At 39.8% G+C, this 18313-nt stretch overlaps 1 protein-coding gene across 3 annotated transcripts in view; it reads right to left on the bottom strand.

Moving 5' to 3' along the window:
- Nucleotides 1-1032: 1032 nt before the first annotated feature.
- The window catches only part of ACSL3 (acyl-CoA synthetase long chain family member 3), a 140564-nt gene continuing 123283 nt past the window's right edge, over nt 1033-18313 (bottom strand). For all 3 annotated transcript variants that reach the window (XM_006271176.4, XM_014602904.3, XM_019491800.2), the window contains 5 exons: nt 15431-15505; nt 12680-12871; nt 10667-10781; nt 8768-8925; nt 1033-7779 (listed from right to left, as the gene is read on the bottom strand). In XM_006271176.4, coding sequence (XP_006271238.1) covers nt 7616-7779; nt 8768-8925; nt 10667-10781; nt 12680-12871; nt 15431-15505 — 704 coding nt within the window. In that variant the 3' untranslated portion in view covers nt 1033-7615. The remainder of the gene's footprint in view (nt 7780-8767; nt 8926-10666; nt 10782-12679; nt 12872-15430; nt 15506-18313) is intronic.

Genomic DNA, 18313 nt, shown 5'->3' with positions numbered 1-18313 from the left:
CATCTGTTTTTGCATAAACACAGGAAAGCCCTGTTTGATGCTCCTTGCAGACAATTTCTGGGTGGAGTTGCTTAACTTTTATTGTGTATATTACACTTCCTCTATGCACATAATGTCTACCAGAGTTTCAGAATTATTTTCTCTAAACAATCTACCTTTTCATTTTACCATTGTTTTGGCAAAGTTCTGGTTCTTTATTTTTAAACTCTTTGGGGTTTTCATCTTTACTTTATTGAGGTAAATCAGTAGTTTTCAGAACCTTTTCAAAACGCAGTTCTGTTGTGGAATCCCTAACTTTGGCTCCACGGGTCAGATAACCTGCTTGGCAATGCCAATACATCACCTCCCAGCCCATCTGCCATCACTCCCAGTCTCACTGCCATATCCCTGATGACCTATTGCAGAACACCAGGGCTCTGTGGAACAATTTAAAAACCATTAGTGTGGCTTTAGGGCTCTGGCTTCATGGTATGAGACTCGTTCAATCTTTTTTTTTTAAACTGTATCTTGAAAATTAAAAACTCTAAAAATTAAGGTTTTCAAAACAGTTAAGTAACATTTAATCTTTTTTTTTTAACTTCACCCTGAGATTAGGTGCTATAACTTTTTGTTCTCTTTTTGTTCTCGTTATTTGAGTAATCATACAGAGCCCCCTACAAAGAGTTTAGTAGCTGAAGGACCTTAGTAAAATCAATTCAAATGAATCAAATTATCCAGAATAAGTTTAAACTGTTTAAGTTATCCAGAATAAGTTCCACCATTAGAAAAATATTATTCAAAACACAGCATACATGGAGGAATCTAGCATCCTCTTATGCCTGCTCAGGAGACGCAACAAACTAGGAAATAATTAATATCCAGTCAGTACCATTTTTACCTCAGAAAGTCCAAAAAATATTGAAGACCTGAACTATGGGTGCATATTAATATACAAAGTAATAGAATTGTATTTTAAAGCAACAAGATACTACCATGATTGGCATTATAAAAATAAAGATTAGTTTATCATATTTAGACAAAACAGAGACCTAAGAGATTCAACACCAATTTATTCCTAAACAGATCACATGGCTGATATTCCTACATTTATCTTGAACCTTTGTCATGTAATCAATATAAATGTGACAGGATCCAAAAAACAACTCATATCTTTAAGCCTATATTTATATTCTCAGAATATGAGGGGAAGGGGGGTGTTGACGCCCTTCTCATACCCCTTCCCAAACAAGGGCAACCATATAAAGGTCCAAATTGTAGAAATAATAAAAGAAACAGCATTTATATATTGTTTACAAATTGCTTAGCAGATTACTGAAGTACTAAATATTGGCACCACACAAGAATAACACACATTTAAGATGTACTATGAACATTTATAATTTGGGAGAGAAAAATGAAGCTGAAGATAGAAACAATTAAATGTCTCCTGTCTTGGCAAAAAGGTTTCCAAACAAAGGAGAAAAAAACAAACCAAACAGACTTCCCTTTGGGGGTGCAACATTCCAAGTGATTTTAACTCATCATCTTGAAAGGTGAAGTGACATAGTTTAAACATAGATTTTTAGGTAACATTTTTTTTTGCTTTATTACAAACTTAGTGGCTCAGAGGGATTCAGGGATTAAAATAAATGCCCTCTTTTTAGGAAGTGTAAAAGCAGGAAGTACAGGGCCTAATTTATGAAACTCCATCTTACTTAGCTTTATTTTTTGAAACTCAAATCTCCAATTACAAATAAATAATTCATACAATATACCTCACTTATGATATACACCCGTCAGGTAGTCCATAGTAATAGCCAAGATTACATTGGTTATTTAATACAACCTCATTTTCAAATTACAATAATATACAACTGGTCCTTTGACTACATTTTCAGCCTGGTCCAATGTGTATGTGGTATAAAGAGGACCTTCCTGTTACCATCATAGAAGACAAAGATGTACACAATGTTATTACAAGCCCAAAGAAATGAACTCATCACATTTATTTTTTAAAAAAGGCTGTATCAAGTGGTCTAAGTGGAATTCTAATACAGAATAAAAGCTTGTCAATTTTAGCAGTATAAAGGGTTATTGCCAAGGACTTTTATCCTTTGTGGCAATTCCTGCATAAATTTACAAGCTTTACAGGATGTTTTATGTATGGTTTGAATTCCATCCGTTTTTCCATTCTACTTAGAAAACTGATAGCACATAGGATGTGTTATCCTTGAAAATTTCATTTTCACACTGCTTTTAACTTCAGCTACGTAAAACATTTTACCACTGAGAAGACAGCTTCCCCTTGAGTACAGTCACATTTTTGTAAACTGCATTAGCAGCAGCAGCAGCAAACTTGCAAGGTCACTTCTGACATCCAATCTTTAATTTCCCAACCATTCCCAGAAAAAGAAGTTTTGTTTATATGCAATATGGAACACTTCTGACATCCAGCTTGAAGGGCTAGGATGAAGTCTGGAAGAATTTCTAAAATAATACTTAAATCAAAAAGACACCAGGAGATTCCTCCAAGTGTTTATTTTCCACTCCTGGCTATGCTTAAGCCACTCAATCACTTTTATAATACAATGCAACTGTCATAACTATGTACATTTTCACATGGGATTAAGTAGCTAATGATTCTTACTATCCCTTTTTTGATTCAGAATTACAGAAAATCTTCAATTTACAAGATCTTTTTTCCTCAGAAAAAAGTTAGGGTCTCAGCAGCCTCTCAGCTGCATTATTACCCTTCCCCATTCTTATTTTGAGAACCTACAAAGCATGAAGGCTAAACTCAACCTTTATTTTGAAAAGTTCATAGTCCTTTTCACTGCTGAAAATATGAACTGCTCCTACTGTGGAAAGTCTATGACCAAGATTTCTTAACATCATTGGTTCTTTGCAATCCACGAATAATGTTACACAAAAGTTTGCTGCAACATGGGGAATCCTTTCAATTAGAATACTGATTTTTTTTAAGTTATGGAGGACGAGAGGACAAACAAGGGCCCCAGACCAGCTCATAGCACCAGTTTCCATACGCCACCTGCTAGTTGTTTTTCTGCTGAGCAGCCTATGCATCACATGAGGTGGGAGATGAGGGGACAGAGAGGTCAGTCACTTGAGACATCATAAGAACATGAGAACTGCCATTTACTGGGTCAGACCATAGTTTTATCTTGCCCAGTATCCTGTGTCACACAGCAGCAGATTGAACATGGAAAAGGAGAGTGAACAGGATAGAGCAAGTTTCTTCCACTGTTTCTCTCTGCTTGCAACCTCCAGCATTTAAAGTGTAAGGAGTTGTGATTCTGAGGCTGCACCCTTTAAGTGCCAAGCTCAGTAGCTACTGATGCACCCTTTCCTCCAAGAATGTGTGAAATCCCTGAATCCAGTTAAAACTGTGAGCTTCCACAACATCTTGGGGCAATGAGTTCCACACTTAGTTACACTCTGTAATTACATCATAACCCACTGGACTAATATGGAAAAATATGTAACTCCTGCATTTTTAGTTTTAATTGTTACATAGACTCCCTTTGTGACCCTGGTCATTTCACACCATCTTTGTTTCAGAGCCTCCTCCTGAGGTTCATGAAGCACTCATAACACCAAATGGGTTCAACCTGGTAAGGCAAACCATTTACTTCCTCACCTTTTTAGAAAGGGTTGTAATACTTACCAAAACATTTACTAGGTCCAGCTGCATGTCTTTGAGATGGGAAAATAAATGTATTTTTATTGGTTTATACTCCTATTCTATGGAGCAAATAAAACATGCTATTTATTCTAAACCAATTATATACCAAAGAAACAAGAGTAATTTATTTATACCAACTTTAAGTAAATCAGGGTATGGATAAACATTTCAAAAGCTTTAAAAGGGCATGGGAGCTACTGCTTGGGAGCATGCAACAGCCAGATGTAACCATTACATCTGCATGATTCTGCAGCAACAGGCTAGTTAAATCAACTTAATTTTGACCATGAATGAAGCAGGGTTCAAGCTGGAGTGGTTTTATTGCACTGCTGTTGCCATAGAATCACACAGGCGTAACAGTTACTCTGGAAGAGCTATTATCAGTACCCTGAGATATTAACACAATTGTCAAGTCCATCCATATCCTCAGAACTGAGAAATGGATTTAAAACCAAATACCATATAAAACACCCCTGAATATAAGATGACCCCCCCATAATTAGATTCTAACAACAGAAAATATATAAATTTACTCTAAGTTTCCATGTAGGAAAGCAAATTATTGGAGGATCATCTTAAATTTGTCCTGCCCCCCCACCTCAACTACTGCAGGTGGTGGAGGGAATGGCAATGATGGGGGCAGTAATGGGAGGCAGAGGGGGAAGCAGTAGTGGGGGCCCTGTGGTAGGGCACGTGGGCAGGCAGGTACCTGTCCCCCCCCCCATCCTCCATTGTGCCTGCCCTCCCTCCTGCAACCTCAGGTTGCCCCAATTCCCCCTTCCCCACCTTCTCTACTCTCCATGCCACTTCGACTACCTGCAGCCTCAGGGCCCTACCCCCACTTCCTCCCATCTTTCCACCCTGAAGTCTCTCCCCCTCCTGCCTGCCTCCCTACCCTTTTTGATCTGAGCCAGCAGGCTCCATCCCAACTGCAGCCCATGGCACAGAGCATGGCTCCAGCCCCATAGCAGCAACACAGAGTCAGGACTGCTGACTCAGCTTGGCCTTGTTGCAACAGCAGTGGGGATCCAGCACTGCTGCAACAGGGCTGGGCTGGAATATCAGTGCCAGCTCCGCAAGGCTGCTATGGGGCTGGGCTGGCGGAGCTGCAGCAGGGATGCAGCCTGCCTGTATGGAGCAAAGGTAAGGAGGAGTGCAGCAGAGGGAGAAAGAAAGGGAGAAGCAGCGTGGGGCGAGGAGGTAGAGCTGGGAGACTGGAGGTTGTGAAGGAGTGGCAGGGTGTGCTGAGGTGGTGGGGCATGGGCTGGAAGCAGTTGTGGCCTTGGCTCTAACCCCAGGGTGGGGCTGGAGCTGCAGCAGCTGCCTGCTCCTCTGTCCCTTCCCCCGCTGCCTTGTGCTTGATTGTAAGGTAAGGGGCTTTTTCCCCTTATGTTAAAAGGGGTAAAAAAACCTCATTTTATAATCAAGTAAATATGCTATACAGGATGGGGAGATGGTATACAGTTAGGCTGCATTTGAACCTTATGGCTGAACTGGAAGAAAAATGAAAACTAAAGCTAAAACACCTGCTTATTTTCACATTTCATCCAAAAGTGAATTTCAGCCCTTTTAACAGTATCAAATATCTTTTACAATCCTTCTGGAATAACCAAATTCAGAATTTTTAGTATGTTCTGCAGAGTGCTCAAAGTGTTCTTAAGATGCTGGACTTACTTTAGCAATTTTACTACCATGACTTTCTAGACTAACAAAAAATCCCCAAACTTTTACAACTTGGAACAACATACAGCCTCTGTCCTTTGGAGTGCAAATTCTATTTGTTAACATTACGCTTCTCACTGCTATATGCCAGAGCACAAATCCAACATTTTTCTGTATCTAAAATGTAGTGAGACTTTCTTATGAACTTAACAGTCTACCTCTTCAATCAACTAGGAAAGACCTTTAGATTTTCCTTTGGATACCTGCCAATCATTTATATTTTATGTTCCAACTCTTGAGAAAATTCTGAACTGGATAACAATGATCTAGCCATCTCATTCTTACAGAAGTATTATTCTGAACCTCTTTTCAATTCTGATAAATTAATCTGACCAATTACAGTAAACTTCACTGAAACAGTTCTCCAGAGCCAGCAGCTGGTCAAATTCAGCATGATCTAGTAAGTGTTATTTAAAAAGCCACCTCCCAGAGCTAACTCCTTGACAGAAGATACATGCGATACATTCAGCTTTCACCAGCACAGTGAATCAGGACTCTTATAAAACCACACTGGTTAACCAAAAGGAAGTGTCAATTTAAATATCATTTCAGAATAAAATTGTTCAAAGTTTGTGTTTTGAATCATCTTCTAAGAATTCCCAAGGTAAAGTTTTACAAATGCCAACAGCAGCAATGGGTGGTTTCATATGCAATAAGTATTCTGAGGAGCGTATATCCTCTAATATAACAACAATAAATCAGTATCAAACCTTTCATTTTTTACATTATTATTATTATATATAACATACAAGAAAGAGAAATCTGCATTAAAACCCCCGTTTTTAATACCTGCAACCATCCCAAAGTTTATTGATGATCCCCTTCCACATTCCCCAATGACCAGGACCAGAATGTTCTTTCTAAATATATTAAAAAATAAAAAATACATGTGAAACATGTCTAGAGGCTGTCACTTTAGACATAAATAGCACCCAGAACTCAAGACAAAAACTTCATGGGACTATTTCAAAACTGAGAATCCTTTAAAAAAAAAAATAAAAAAAAAATCAAGAATTCAGCTGCAACAATTAAACCATCAACCAAGTAAAATAAATAGGATTATTACTGACAACATACTCCACACATATCTACCTTCAAAGCAAGAGGTAAGCAAAAGAACATAGCATTATTAATTGAAGGGGGGGGGGGGTTTCAATGGTTAGGGAACCAGTAGGAGTTGGGAACCACACTGCCATTTGGGCCTTTAAAAATGTCCCCACCCCACTACACAAATATGGGCTTGCAGCTGGATTGAACCTGACTATTAACAATTTTTCACAAGTGACAAAACAGGAAACCTGAATCGTGTGTGTAAGGCTGAAGGACAAGATGCAATTTTTCTTAAATTCTCCTTTCTAAAAGAATATTGTCTAACTCAATTCATTTGACTTAACATTTTACAGAACTTGCTAGCTTTAAACAATATAACTTCTGTACAAAATGGCCTGAAAATAGTTTAAAAGTTCCTATTAGACAGGTTATTCACAGAAGTAGCTTTGCTGTGTTAAATAGCATATTTTGCATTACTAAAGCCTAAAACAGCAATATCCTGCAGAAGTGTCTACCTTTATACAGTGCTGTGCATTTCAGGTAATAATAAAATAATTTAAAAAGAAACCGCCAGGCACATACATCAAGTGTATTTCACAAGTCAGAATGTCAAACTTTTTTTTTCTTCCGAAATTTATACAAAACAATTGCACATTAACAAATAATCTAGCCTCTGTCCAATGACAATTTGATTCATATGCATTTCCAATTTACATAATTTCACAACATCAATAACTTTGTATATTTAAATACTTATGTAAAAAAGGCCCCCAGAATAACCGTTTCTTATACAGCCAAGTTATCTTTCTATACATCCAAACTTTAAAAAGTTACAAACAGAACATTATACAGGATATATAAATCATGTTTAAAAACTTGAGGCTTCAAAAATCATGGTTTCCCCAAAAGGATTCAGGAAAACCCACACACTTACAAGGTAGCAGAAAAAATGGGCAAAGAGACAGACAGACACAAGTTTGCTGCCTTAACATTTTACTAATCCTGCCATCAAATCTTGTGATGCTATCAGACGTAACAGTTTAAGCTGCAGATGAGGAAGGGTGTTTGTGTGTGTTGGTCTCAAGGTGTTGAGACCAGTGATTCAAGTATTTCCTATTTGATCCAAGCTCACTGTTGCAAAGCTGTACTGGAAAAGATGAGTTAGTTTACACGTTTCTCATACATTCGGTCAATGTCTGCTTGGTAGTATACTGTAAGCTCTTTGCGTTTTAGTTTGAAGGCATCTGTCACCAGACCAGTCTCAGGGGTCCAAGGATCAGGGCTCAAACGAATTTTTACTGGTATTTCAAATTTCTCCAGATTAGCTGCAGTGATAAAAATGACAAATAAAAAGAGGTTTTCAAATGCTTATCATGCTTTGGGGTTTTTGGTAACTGAAATAAAGATGGAAAGGCAGGGACTGTACTCTCCCATGGAAAAACTCATAGTGAAATACTCCTTAAATGTTCTGAAGTTTGCCTAGGAAACCTCAGCACTGTCTACCAGTTAAGCCATGGAATTTGTGAGCACTTATACTCCTCATTCATACAGCTTGTTGAAAATATGCCCCATGTGCTAGGCCTGTAATGCTTCTCCTTCACATACATACATGTAGAGATCAGGATGGCTCACTCAAAATGAACAGCCATTCCCATGTTCTGGCACTTACACTCTGACAGTGATAAAGACAAGGGCCAGTACCCATGCACCAGATTTTCTGCTCTCCTTTCTATATATAGAAAGCTCAAGAACACATTGATTACTGTGGCATCTTCCCTTTCTATAATAGCTATCGACACCAGCAGAGCACTGCCCACATACTGCTTGTGTAAATGTCAGCAACCTCATATCAAAGGGAGAGAAGTTTGTTACAGTGGCCATGAATAGGCATTAAGTTCTATAGATGTTTCTGGGAGATGGGGAGCATGTACAGATGTTCATCAGCCTGCAGCTCCTCCCTCTCCCCATACCTTCATGAAGCCAGGGTGATCCTGGTCTGACAAGACTTAGGGAGAAGTGGCTGCTTCACCCCTTCCAGTCCCCAGAGCGAGTAGAGCATCAAGAAAACCCTCCCCACACCTTCCCCAGACTGGGGACATCCAGTTTGGAGAATGGGAGAGAGGTACACTGCCTCATCCATTCTGCTCCCATGTGCTGTCAGCACAGTCTACATATCAAGGGGAGTGATTCATTATAGAAAATTCTGTTTTATGAACAAACTGTACAAAATGAAACATCTTTTGCAAACTGATGTGTATTTTGTTTCAAATTCAAATGCTCCATCAGGCAAATACGAACTACTTAACAACTCACCTGCCCTAGCAGCCTCAGCTAGCACTTTCAGGACCTCTTTTTCTACTTCAGGACTGTTACAGATCTCTTCCCAGGTTCCTTTAAATCCTTTTTTTCGTGCTAATTCTATAAGCTCCTTTTGATTTGGCACAACAAATACAATAACATAAGAATGGAAACTGAAAAACAGAACATCACAATGGTTATGGTCAGTGTTCCCACTTGACTATTCATGCATTACTAAGTATCAGATGTGTAGAAATGCTTTAATCAATCTAGCAAATTAATGATCCCAACATATCTTACATTTTGTACAGTTACAGCACATCTTAAGTATTACATTCAACACTTTGAACTTGTAGGATTAAAAATATATTAAAATATTTACTGAAAAACTGTGAAATATCAAAAATTGCTTCCATGACAGACTTTGCAATGGATCAGTTTTTCATTTTATTTAAATCTTTTACAAGTTTTTTAATTTTCCCGTCTCTTGACCCTCTCTTCTTTTTTCCTCCTTTTCTTTCACAATGTACAATTAATTGATGGATGTCTTGAATTATCCACAATGCACCTTGTTTCCTTCTACTATCAATCTTTTTGAAAGTTTTGAGAACTTACATTAGGGTGGGAAAAATATGGCACAAGGGCTGGATCTGCCCTGCCAACTGATTGGATTTGGCCTGCATGGGGACACCCGCAAATTGACTGGCTCCAGCCCACAGCTGCTTCTGCAGCACTCTGCATGGAGCCGAACCCCATGCAGGGCAGCCCGTGCTGTGCTCCAGCCAACGCCCACTGGCCCAGCCCTGGTCAATGCACACAGCTTTCAGCAGGGCTGCTCCCAGTGTGACTTCTGCTCAGCTCCCTTCACCTCCAATGGAAGCTCCTCTTCCTGCGATGGCAGTGCTGCTTCAGGCTGGGAGGAAGCTTCAGCCAGGCAGCTCCTGCCCCAGCATGCGGGGCTCCAGCTCCAACTCCGGGCTGCCTTCCACCCATTCCGCCCGCCCAGTGTGAGTGTCCACGTGGGTGGAAGACAGCCAGGAACGTCACCTGGGCAACTCCTGCCCCAGCACATGGAGCTCAAGCTCCAGTTCCTGGCTGCCTTTTACCCGCTCAGCAGCCTGCGCCAGCTGGGTGAAGTGGGTGGAAGACAGTCGAGAGCTCGGCCAAAGTCCTGTGTGCTGGGGCAGGAGCTGCTCAGCTGAAGCTTTCTCCCGGTCTGGAACAGCGCCAGAAGGAACCATGGCTGGAGTCAAGGGGAGCCAAACAGAAGCTGCACCAGGAACAGCCTGCCAGAAGCCGGGCATGCTGTTTGGAGGCACGCTGGAGATCAGCCCCATGCAGAGCAGATATGGGGGCAACCACGGACTGCACCACCTGGGTGACTTATAGGGAGTTTTGGTGAATTGTTGCGATGGAAGGTAGGAGGGGGGTGCTGACCCTGCCTGCAACAAGTATTCAAAACTTCCTATGTGGCCCCCAGGGCCCAAAGAATTGCCCACCTCTGACTTGTATGAATAAACTTGGGGGAAAAAAAATACATCATTCAGTAGCTTAAGGGAACAAAGAGAAGAGGGTGAAAACAAGAACATTTTTAGGCAGTTTAATTTTTAACATAAAACCTGACACATTAAAAAAAAAAGTTTTTACTTGGAATCTTTTGATTTAGAAAATCTACAAATGTTTGTTGAGATAATACAGAGCTGCTCAAATATTAACACATGAAGTATAAATATAGCACACATACCACAGGCACACTTCAAAACTTTCTGCAATGTTAAAATATTCCATGACCACATATATAAAACTCTTTTCAAATAGTAAAAAACCTTTATGTTAACAGAAATGTAGGCAACCACTATAGCCCGAATATCAGAGAACTAAGATACAAAGACATAGAAATCCAAACTGTCTTACCTGCTTGCATATGCACAAATATTATCTACCAGTGGAAGGTTCTTCAAAGCAGCTTCAACTTTGCCAAGAGAGACATATTCTCCAGCCTGGAGTTTTACAAGATCTTTTTTACGATCTATTGATGAAGGTAAACATTAAATGTTATTTACAAAATTAAACATTACTGGCTTGATTCTATTCTGTGATTTTGACAGACACATACAAAGGATATAATTATGTTTGGTTTTTAAAACAAGACAACATACACCAGATAAATTTATGTGTCACATTCCTGATCTGTGCCATGCCAAATCTGCCAGCTTAACGGATTTCCCTTTTACCAAACACGGTCCATATTTAATTGCACAAAGCCTTTGCCCCTTGTAATGTGTGTTCATCTACTATACGTTTCATTTAAGGAGATCTTTTGGTTAGAAAGATAACTACAATGAATACTGTGACAAAACATAATTGAGAAAAGCAGCCCTGTGTTGAAATTTACAAGCTTCAAGTTGGCTGGTTTATATACATACACAGCTTTTTGTGCCATTTTATTTATTTTTGCAATTCAGATTTTAACTCCAACTGCCCATGGGCAATAACTCCCAAGGGTTTACCAAGGCAGCCTAGGGATGCCCCCTTCACTGATCATTCTCTTGGGAAGCCAAGCTAGCCAACTTTCTTGCTAGGTATTATCCTGATGACTACTTTGCATTGGTCTAAACTGAGCTTAGAATATGGCCCATAAAATAAACCTAACAAAAAGTCTCTCTATATCAGTCATCTTCATTTTATTCTTAAATTGCTACCACAGTATCTCCAAGATTAATCAATACCCTGAAGCGCCAACTAACAAGAGTGTAGGTGATGTATACTTTATAAACCCAGGCTGTTTATTTAGATGCTTGAATATGGATTTAGGAACCCAACTTAAAAGCACCTATTTTTAAAATTTTGATCCGACTATATTCCTCTTCTGGTGTCTTTACTAAAATCAAAATAGCAGAAAGACAAAGAAACATACTTTATATTTACTGAAAGCATACTGCTAAATACACACAGGCTACATATACACGTTCAAATGATCTAGAACAATTCTCATGGGTTGGTTTTCCTGGTAGAAAAATTTACCTGGAGATGCCTGAACAGACATTCAAATGCTGAGCCTCAAAGTGCACAGAGTTTGCAATGCTGACATTGCAGTCAGAAGGCCTCTGTGCACACATCTCAGGCTGCTCTGCAGGTTCCCTCAGTCTGCCTGGAGACAGACTCACAGCAGCACACAGAGCAGCCCTAATTGGCTGACACAGGGTCAGCATGCCTCACCCTAATGGTGTAATGTGCGGATTGTGAAAAGGGTGTAAGCACTCTGGGATGCTGAAGGACTGTGCTGTGGTTTCTCTCAAAAAAGAACATGTACAAACATTGGCTCTCCCAGGGGAAACTGTCCCAGGAGAGATTTAACTTTGATTGTTTCTGGGTTATTTTTCTCCTGGAGCAGCCACTTTTGACTTCCACAGCTAAATCACTATTAAGATTCTAAGGGTGCATCAACTTGTTTATTAATGTGCTGTAGTTACTGTGCATTTAAATTTGGTACTTGCTTAATAAAATACTAGCTAAATGTGCAGCATCTACAGTTACTACGCAGTGGTGCTGGCACAGTTTTTCAGTGACACTTACTGTGCAGTAGCCTAATACTACTGCGCAGTAGCATATTAGCACAGTTTTTGCCTGGCACGTTACTGCGCAGCGTTATTAGGCTTCTGTGCATTAAGCATCTCATGTAGATGCGCCCCAAGAGAATGAAAAAAAGTACTCCGTGTTAAACTTCCACATTTCAAATCAAGTTTGCTGTGGTTGAGAAATTAACATATTCCTTTGATACATGCAAATTTGGACTCAAACCCTGCACCAATTTCTCCATTATTTGAGCATGTGGTTAACAAAAACACTACAAAATATTTTCTTTAACTATGTGTTTACCTAATCTGTTAATTTTGAAGTAATTAAACACATTCTCCAATAACTCACCAATGATTTTTAGACAGCCGTCTGCATGAAACTCTCCAATGTCTCCTGTATGGAGCCACCTCTGCCCATCCTCATCCACAAAGAAATCTTTTTTGGTTCTTGCATCATTTTTGTAGTAGCCCATAGTCACATTTTGGCCTCCAATAAGAATTTCACCTCTAGGATATGGTTTATCAGTATTGTAATATCCACCTAAAAATACAGGCCATTATTTTTTTAAACACGATGTTAACTTAAGAAAATGAACTTAAAAAAACTGGGCAATAAAGTTGTTCCAAAGGAAGAATATATCGTTGTATTAAAATGTTGTCCAGATGTGTACTATATATAGAATCATTTCAATAAATATATATAATTTATTTACCCAAATTAAGGATTTGCTATATAAAATCTAATTAGAAAATTATCTTTTGGTATACCATTTGAAACAAGTTTCAAAACAGTTTAACTGGAGCAAAAGTGGATCAAACCACTTGCAGCGTTCAGTTTAGACAGAGGTGTGAAAACAGTTCATTAATGGGAGAAATTCAGAGGTAAGTGGAAGAACAACTCACTGTCTATGCATCACATAAATACCATTTCAAGGGATTTAGTAATGCATAAATCTCTGATTAGTCCTAGTAGTAGTAGCTAATAGTCCAAACTAGTGAAACAGGTCCACCATCCAAATTAGAAAAGGCTACAAAGATGATCAAAAGAAAGCTGAATACTTCTGAAGTCTAATTCAACTTATTTGATTCAGCCTGTAACAATCCATTTCCATTCTACTGGCCTTTTTTACAAAATTCCTACTACATTAATATGAAGTTCACTGCAATATTTCCTGACAAAGAGAAGAAGATGAAGAGACTGTGCATGCAATGTACGTTGACAGCCAATGACTACAATATTCTTAAGGTAGCAGACAAAGAATCCTGTCTCTGCTTCCAGTTTGGTTACCTTAAAATAGATGAGAAGATGGGTATGTGCATATGCAAGTTTATGTCTACATACATGACAAAGTAACATAAAGCTACAATGAGAGCTGTTTAAAATATCATAGTTATATTGATAATCAATGCTGTAAGTATTTATACTACAAGCATACAAGTAGTAAACCCTGCACACAGCTCAATCTTTCCCTTCCCCACCCACAACATAAATTTTCAGGTTAAATTTAGTAACACCTTTTTTCTCCCTAAATACAAGTCATTAACTACAGACAGTTCTTGAACTGTTAGTGCCCTTAGAAAAATCTCACAGGAGACTCAAATCACCAAGAAAGGACCCAAATGTTTAAATGCTCTAAAAATACTAAAATATAAAAGCACCCTCCATACCAAAAAACAGTGTTGCCCAAGGCTCAGCGTATTCTCTTCAACCTACAAATCCATGTTAATACATATCAAAGCATATTTCAGTTCAACAGAAACTGTTCATAGGTTTAGATAAAGATAGTCCCTTTTTAATGGCCAGATTTGAACTGCAGTTTTGGATTCACACTATGTGGCATGTTGGGCCAAATCCTTGATCCCAACAGCCGTAACTTAAAATGTTAAAAATCTAATTTGTCCTGATTTTTGAGGGATGTGGGGAAGAGAAAAGCAGGTGATTGTATAGGAATCCACTAGGGGTGCACCAATAGAGATTTTTGGGGCTGATACCAATAGCCGATCTTAAAAGAGGCATACTGGCCGATACTGATCTGATTTCTGATACAGCTGCCTCCAGCAGGTAAGTCTGGTGTGGTGAAAGAGGAGGGGGGAAGGAAGGGGTGTGGGGTGGAAGATCAATGCCCCCTGCAGTAAGGAAGGGGGCAGGGGCAGGTGTTGTCAAGGTGGGGCAGGGAGGCTAGAGCCACAGCTTGTGGGGGGCGGGGAGGGGAGGCAGCTCCTGCTGCTACTTCCCCCTCCCTCACTGCGGGGGATGTTGATCTGCCCCCTCCCACACCCCCCTTCCCTCCCCTTTCACCACACCGGACTTAACATCTGGATGCAGTTCTCCATACTGCTGGCTCTGCTCCTCGCTGCCCGAGTGCTGTGTTGCAGCTGTGCACAGCACGGGCATTTATCAGACAAATTATCAGCCCCATCGGACTGATATCTGATACAGCCAGTTTTCTTTATATTGGTACCGATCCAATATCAGACCGATGCATCAGTGCACCTCTAGAATCCACTGACAATGTTTTATTTTGTTTCATTGGAAAACACCAATTAATTGAATCCAAAATGTTTCACTATTTGTTTTAACCAACTTCCAGTGAAACACAGGCAAGGCTCCAACAGAACTCTGTATGGTTTCCTGCCAGCAGACCTTGTGGGCTGTTCTCTAGCTTTGAGGCTCCAATGGACCTTCCAAATGGCCTGCCTCCAACACATTCATCCAGCAAACTAGTATTATTTGAACTCATTATTGGGATTCTTTCACTTTGAAAAAACGACAAAACAGTCATCCCAATTCCCTGATTTTGTTATACTATCCACCTCTTGAAGCAGACAGTAATAATTTTCTATAGCCAGCTTTTAAAATTAGTGTGTAATTCTAAAGACTTCCTGATGAATACATATTCTGGGAGTATCATCAGACCATCAAAGAACCAGTTGCAGCTCCCTAGTCCTGAAATACCCAGTTCCAATGCCAGTTAAAAGTACAGGGCATAATTTTAATTTACAATGCAGAGCACGGAGTGACACTATACAGCCCAATAAATAACTACTAACTAAAGTTCTTGCACACACCAAAGTTGCATTATATAAACAGTCTTCTTACCTTCTTCCCAGTTCAACAGCTTGATTTCACAGCAAACCAAAGGTGCTCCCACTCTCCCTGTAGTATAGTCCCAAACTAAAATAATAATAATAAAAAAATCAATTAATCACATTGCAGAACCAAGAGCTTCAAATGGCTGCTTGCCCAACTACTGGTTAAGGCAACAATTAGTAAAATTTAAGAATTTAGTGAGAGAGGATTTTGAATCCCTCTTCTGAACTGCACCATTCTTTCTATTTTTATATTATGATGTAGCAGGATGGGATGTCATAAAAGACAAAATGAAGAACAGTATTTGCTTTCTAACAGCACAGCTGTCAAAGTTCAACAACCCCTTCCTACCGAAAGAAGGAATCAGCAGTCCAAGAACAGACATCTGTTATTCAGGTTTCCAATTCTGCACAGAAACAACAAAAATGCTTGTGAGAGATCAGTTCTTGGGCTGCAAAACTATTCTTCCCTTCTGTCTGTCCGTCCATCCATCCATCCATCCACCCACCTACCTACATACATACTAGAACAGGGAAGGGTGAAGACAGACTAACAGAAGAATCACCTCTTCTAACACTTCAAATCAATGGATATTTTATTATTTTCTTTTTTAGAATAGTTACTGATAATGCACTGCCCACAAGCATATTCTTACTTGCGGATGCCTCTCATGCCCTGAACCCTCAATTAAAGAGTTCTTGTCTTTCTAGGACATACTGGGTATGCTTTAACCCTACAACAAAGGGATAGAGAGAAGTGAATGCGTCCCACAGATCCTCTATTGCATTTGACTGAAGGAGGGAAGAAAAGCAGGATTCAAATACATATATGGACAACACTTCTCAAAGAACTCCAGTTAAAGTAAAGTAAAGTAACTTCTTTTCTTCTTTGAATAATTGTCCATATACCTATTCTCACTTGTGGATGACTCCAAAGCAATGCCAAGATAATATGGAAAGACAGGCCTCAAAATTCTTTAAGTGAACAGCAACTGTAGGATCACCTTACCAAATACAGAACAAGTCCTGGAGGCTCCTGTGACAGTCTGGTGCTTGGTAAAAGGTACGTACTGGGCTCCAGATAGCAGCCCCACAAATGCCATTGGTGGGCCTGAATGCTGTATAGGGAGGCCGTGGAAGTAGCCTTGGTTCTGATAAAATAGGTCCATACCACAAATGATGGTTCTTCCTTGAGTTTCACAGTATAGACTGACAGCCAAAAATCCAGTTAAACACTTTCTGATTTGAAATCACTTTGCCTTTAGACCTCTCAACTAGAAAGACAAACGGCCATAGAAAAGTGTAAGAATTTTTTGTCCTATTCAATATAGCCTGCTAGAGCTCATCTAACACCTAGAATGGAGTAAGACCTCAACTGGGGAGATGTGAGGCTTCAGAAGGAAGATTTACAAATTAATTTGTTGCTCCAGAGAAAAACTCATAACCACCTTTCTGTCTAAGAACATTTTTAGACAGACATTTCAGGTGAGTCCCAAGGATACCTTACCAGGGTAAAGTGTGGTAGATAAAAGATTCACCATCAACACCTGGATTTCCTCCACCTTCTTGCCAAAGTGAGCACCACCAGGATGGCTACCAACAAGAACAAGGTATAGAAAGAAACATGTTCTCATCAGATAAACCAGTGACTCCGTTAGCACTGCAAGGACCAAGGACCCTCATGCTTTGATGAGGTAGATTTTCTTTCTTGTTAGCACTGATAGAAGCTGTGCAAAAATATTCCAGGAGACAGTGTTCAACAATGGTGGACCATTGCTTTTTACCTGAGAACAAGAGAGGGCTAAAAGGCCCAATGCCATATCAAATGTGCAATCTCTTGAAATCAAGGACAGTGAACACCAAGGAGGAGAAAAGGAAAGGATCCCATAACAAGTGGAAGCCTTAAGAGGCATCTCCAGGGAAGCTTCGAGTCCGGAAGGAGGATCAGGTGCACATTCAAGAGTATAAGGAGAATGGAAGAGACCTTCTTCTAATTTATGGTAGATCAGGACTTGTCAGCTCTGTTCTTCTGCATCCTTGCATGGATCTGGCCCTATGCATCTAGCACATGAAGCTAATATCTGAGGTCCGTAGTAAGCCTGTGGAGCCACCAACTCACTGTGGCAGTCACTAGTGCTACAGTCAGTTCAACTAGGTCTTCTGGAGCCTCAAGTGTCACCTTTATGAGACACATGGTCTCAAAACCTTCCTTGCTTTCTCTGGAATGCAGACACACGGTCTCAAAACCTTCCTTGCTTTCTCTGGAATGCTACTAGCAAAGGCTGTCTGTCATTGGTGGAGGAGTGATAGATCTGAGGTTAATGACTTTCCAGACTTACTTCTGATTGATGATCTCCCTCTGAGGGTGAGGGGACCTGTTCAATATTGACTTCAACAGCACTGAAGATAACATGAGCTGGTGTGAAGATCTGTTATCAGACATACAGTGTTGCACAGAGGATCTTGACCCTGAATCTGAGGCGAGATTAAGCAAGCCTTCTAGGAGTTTCAGCTTTTCCTCATGGTACCTGCAGTTCTGTATTTGAAAGACCCACATACTGAACATAAGCTGAGACATACGAGTCTCTCTAAGGCAAAAAAAAGACATCTATCACGTGATGACCAAACAAGAATCAGGGCACTGAACAAGGGATATGGATACAATCCCAGTAAGAGCAAGTTATTCTTGCTATCTTCTCAGGCTCCAAAAGGAAGGACAGGGATCCAAACAAGGACAAAGACTCTAAAATGGCAGGACCTAGTGGCACTGTTAGTATTATTTGCAGATGTGACAGCTGACAGATCACAGTTTGCAGGCTTGAGGAAAAATTTCAGCTTTTCTTTCTCAGATGGCTAAGTGGAATAAAAACAGAATAAAGAAAAAAACTATGAT

Source organism: Alligator mississippiensis, chromosome 7 (genome assembly GCF_030867095.1).
Source record: "Alligator mississippiensis isolate rAllMis1 chromosome 7, rAllMis1, whole genome shotgun sequence".
Taxonomy (NCBI): domain Eukaryota; kingdom Metazoa; phylum Chordata; order Crocodylia; family Alligatoridae; genus Alligator; species Alligator mississippiensis.
Note: the sequence above shows the minus strand (reverse complement) of the source record. Positions and strands in the feature narration are given on the sequence as shown.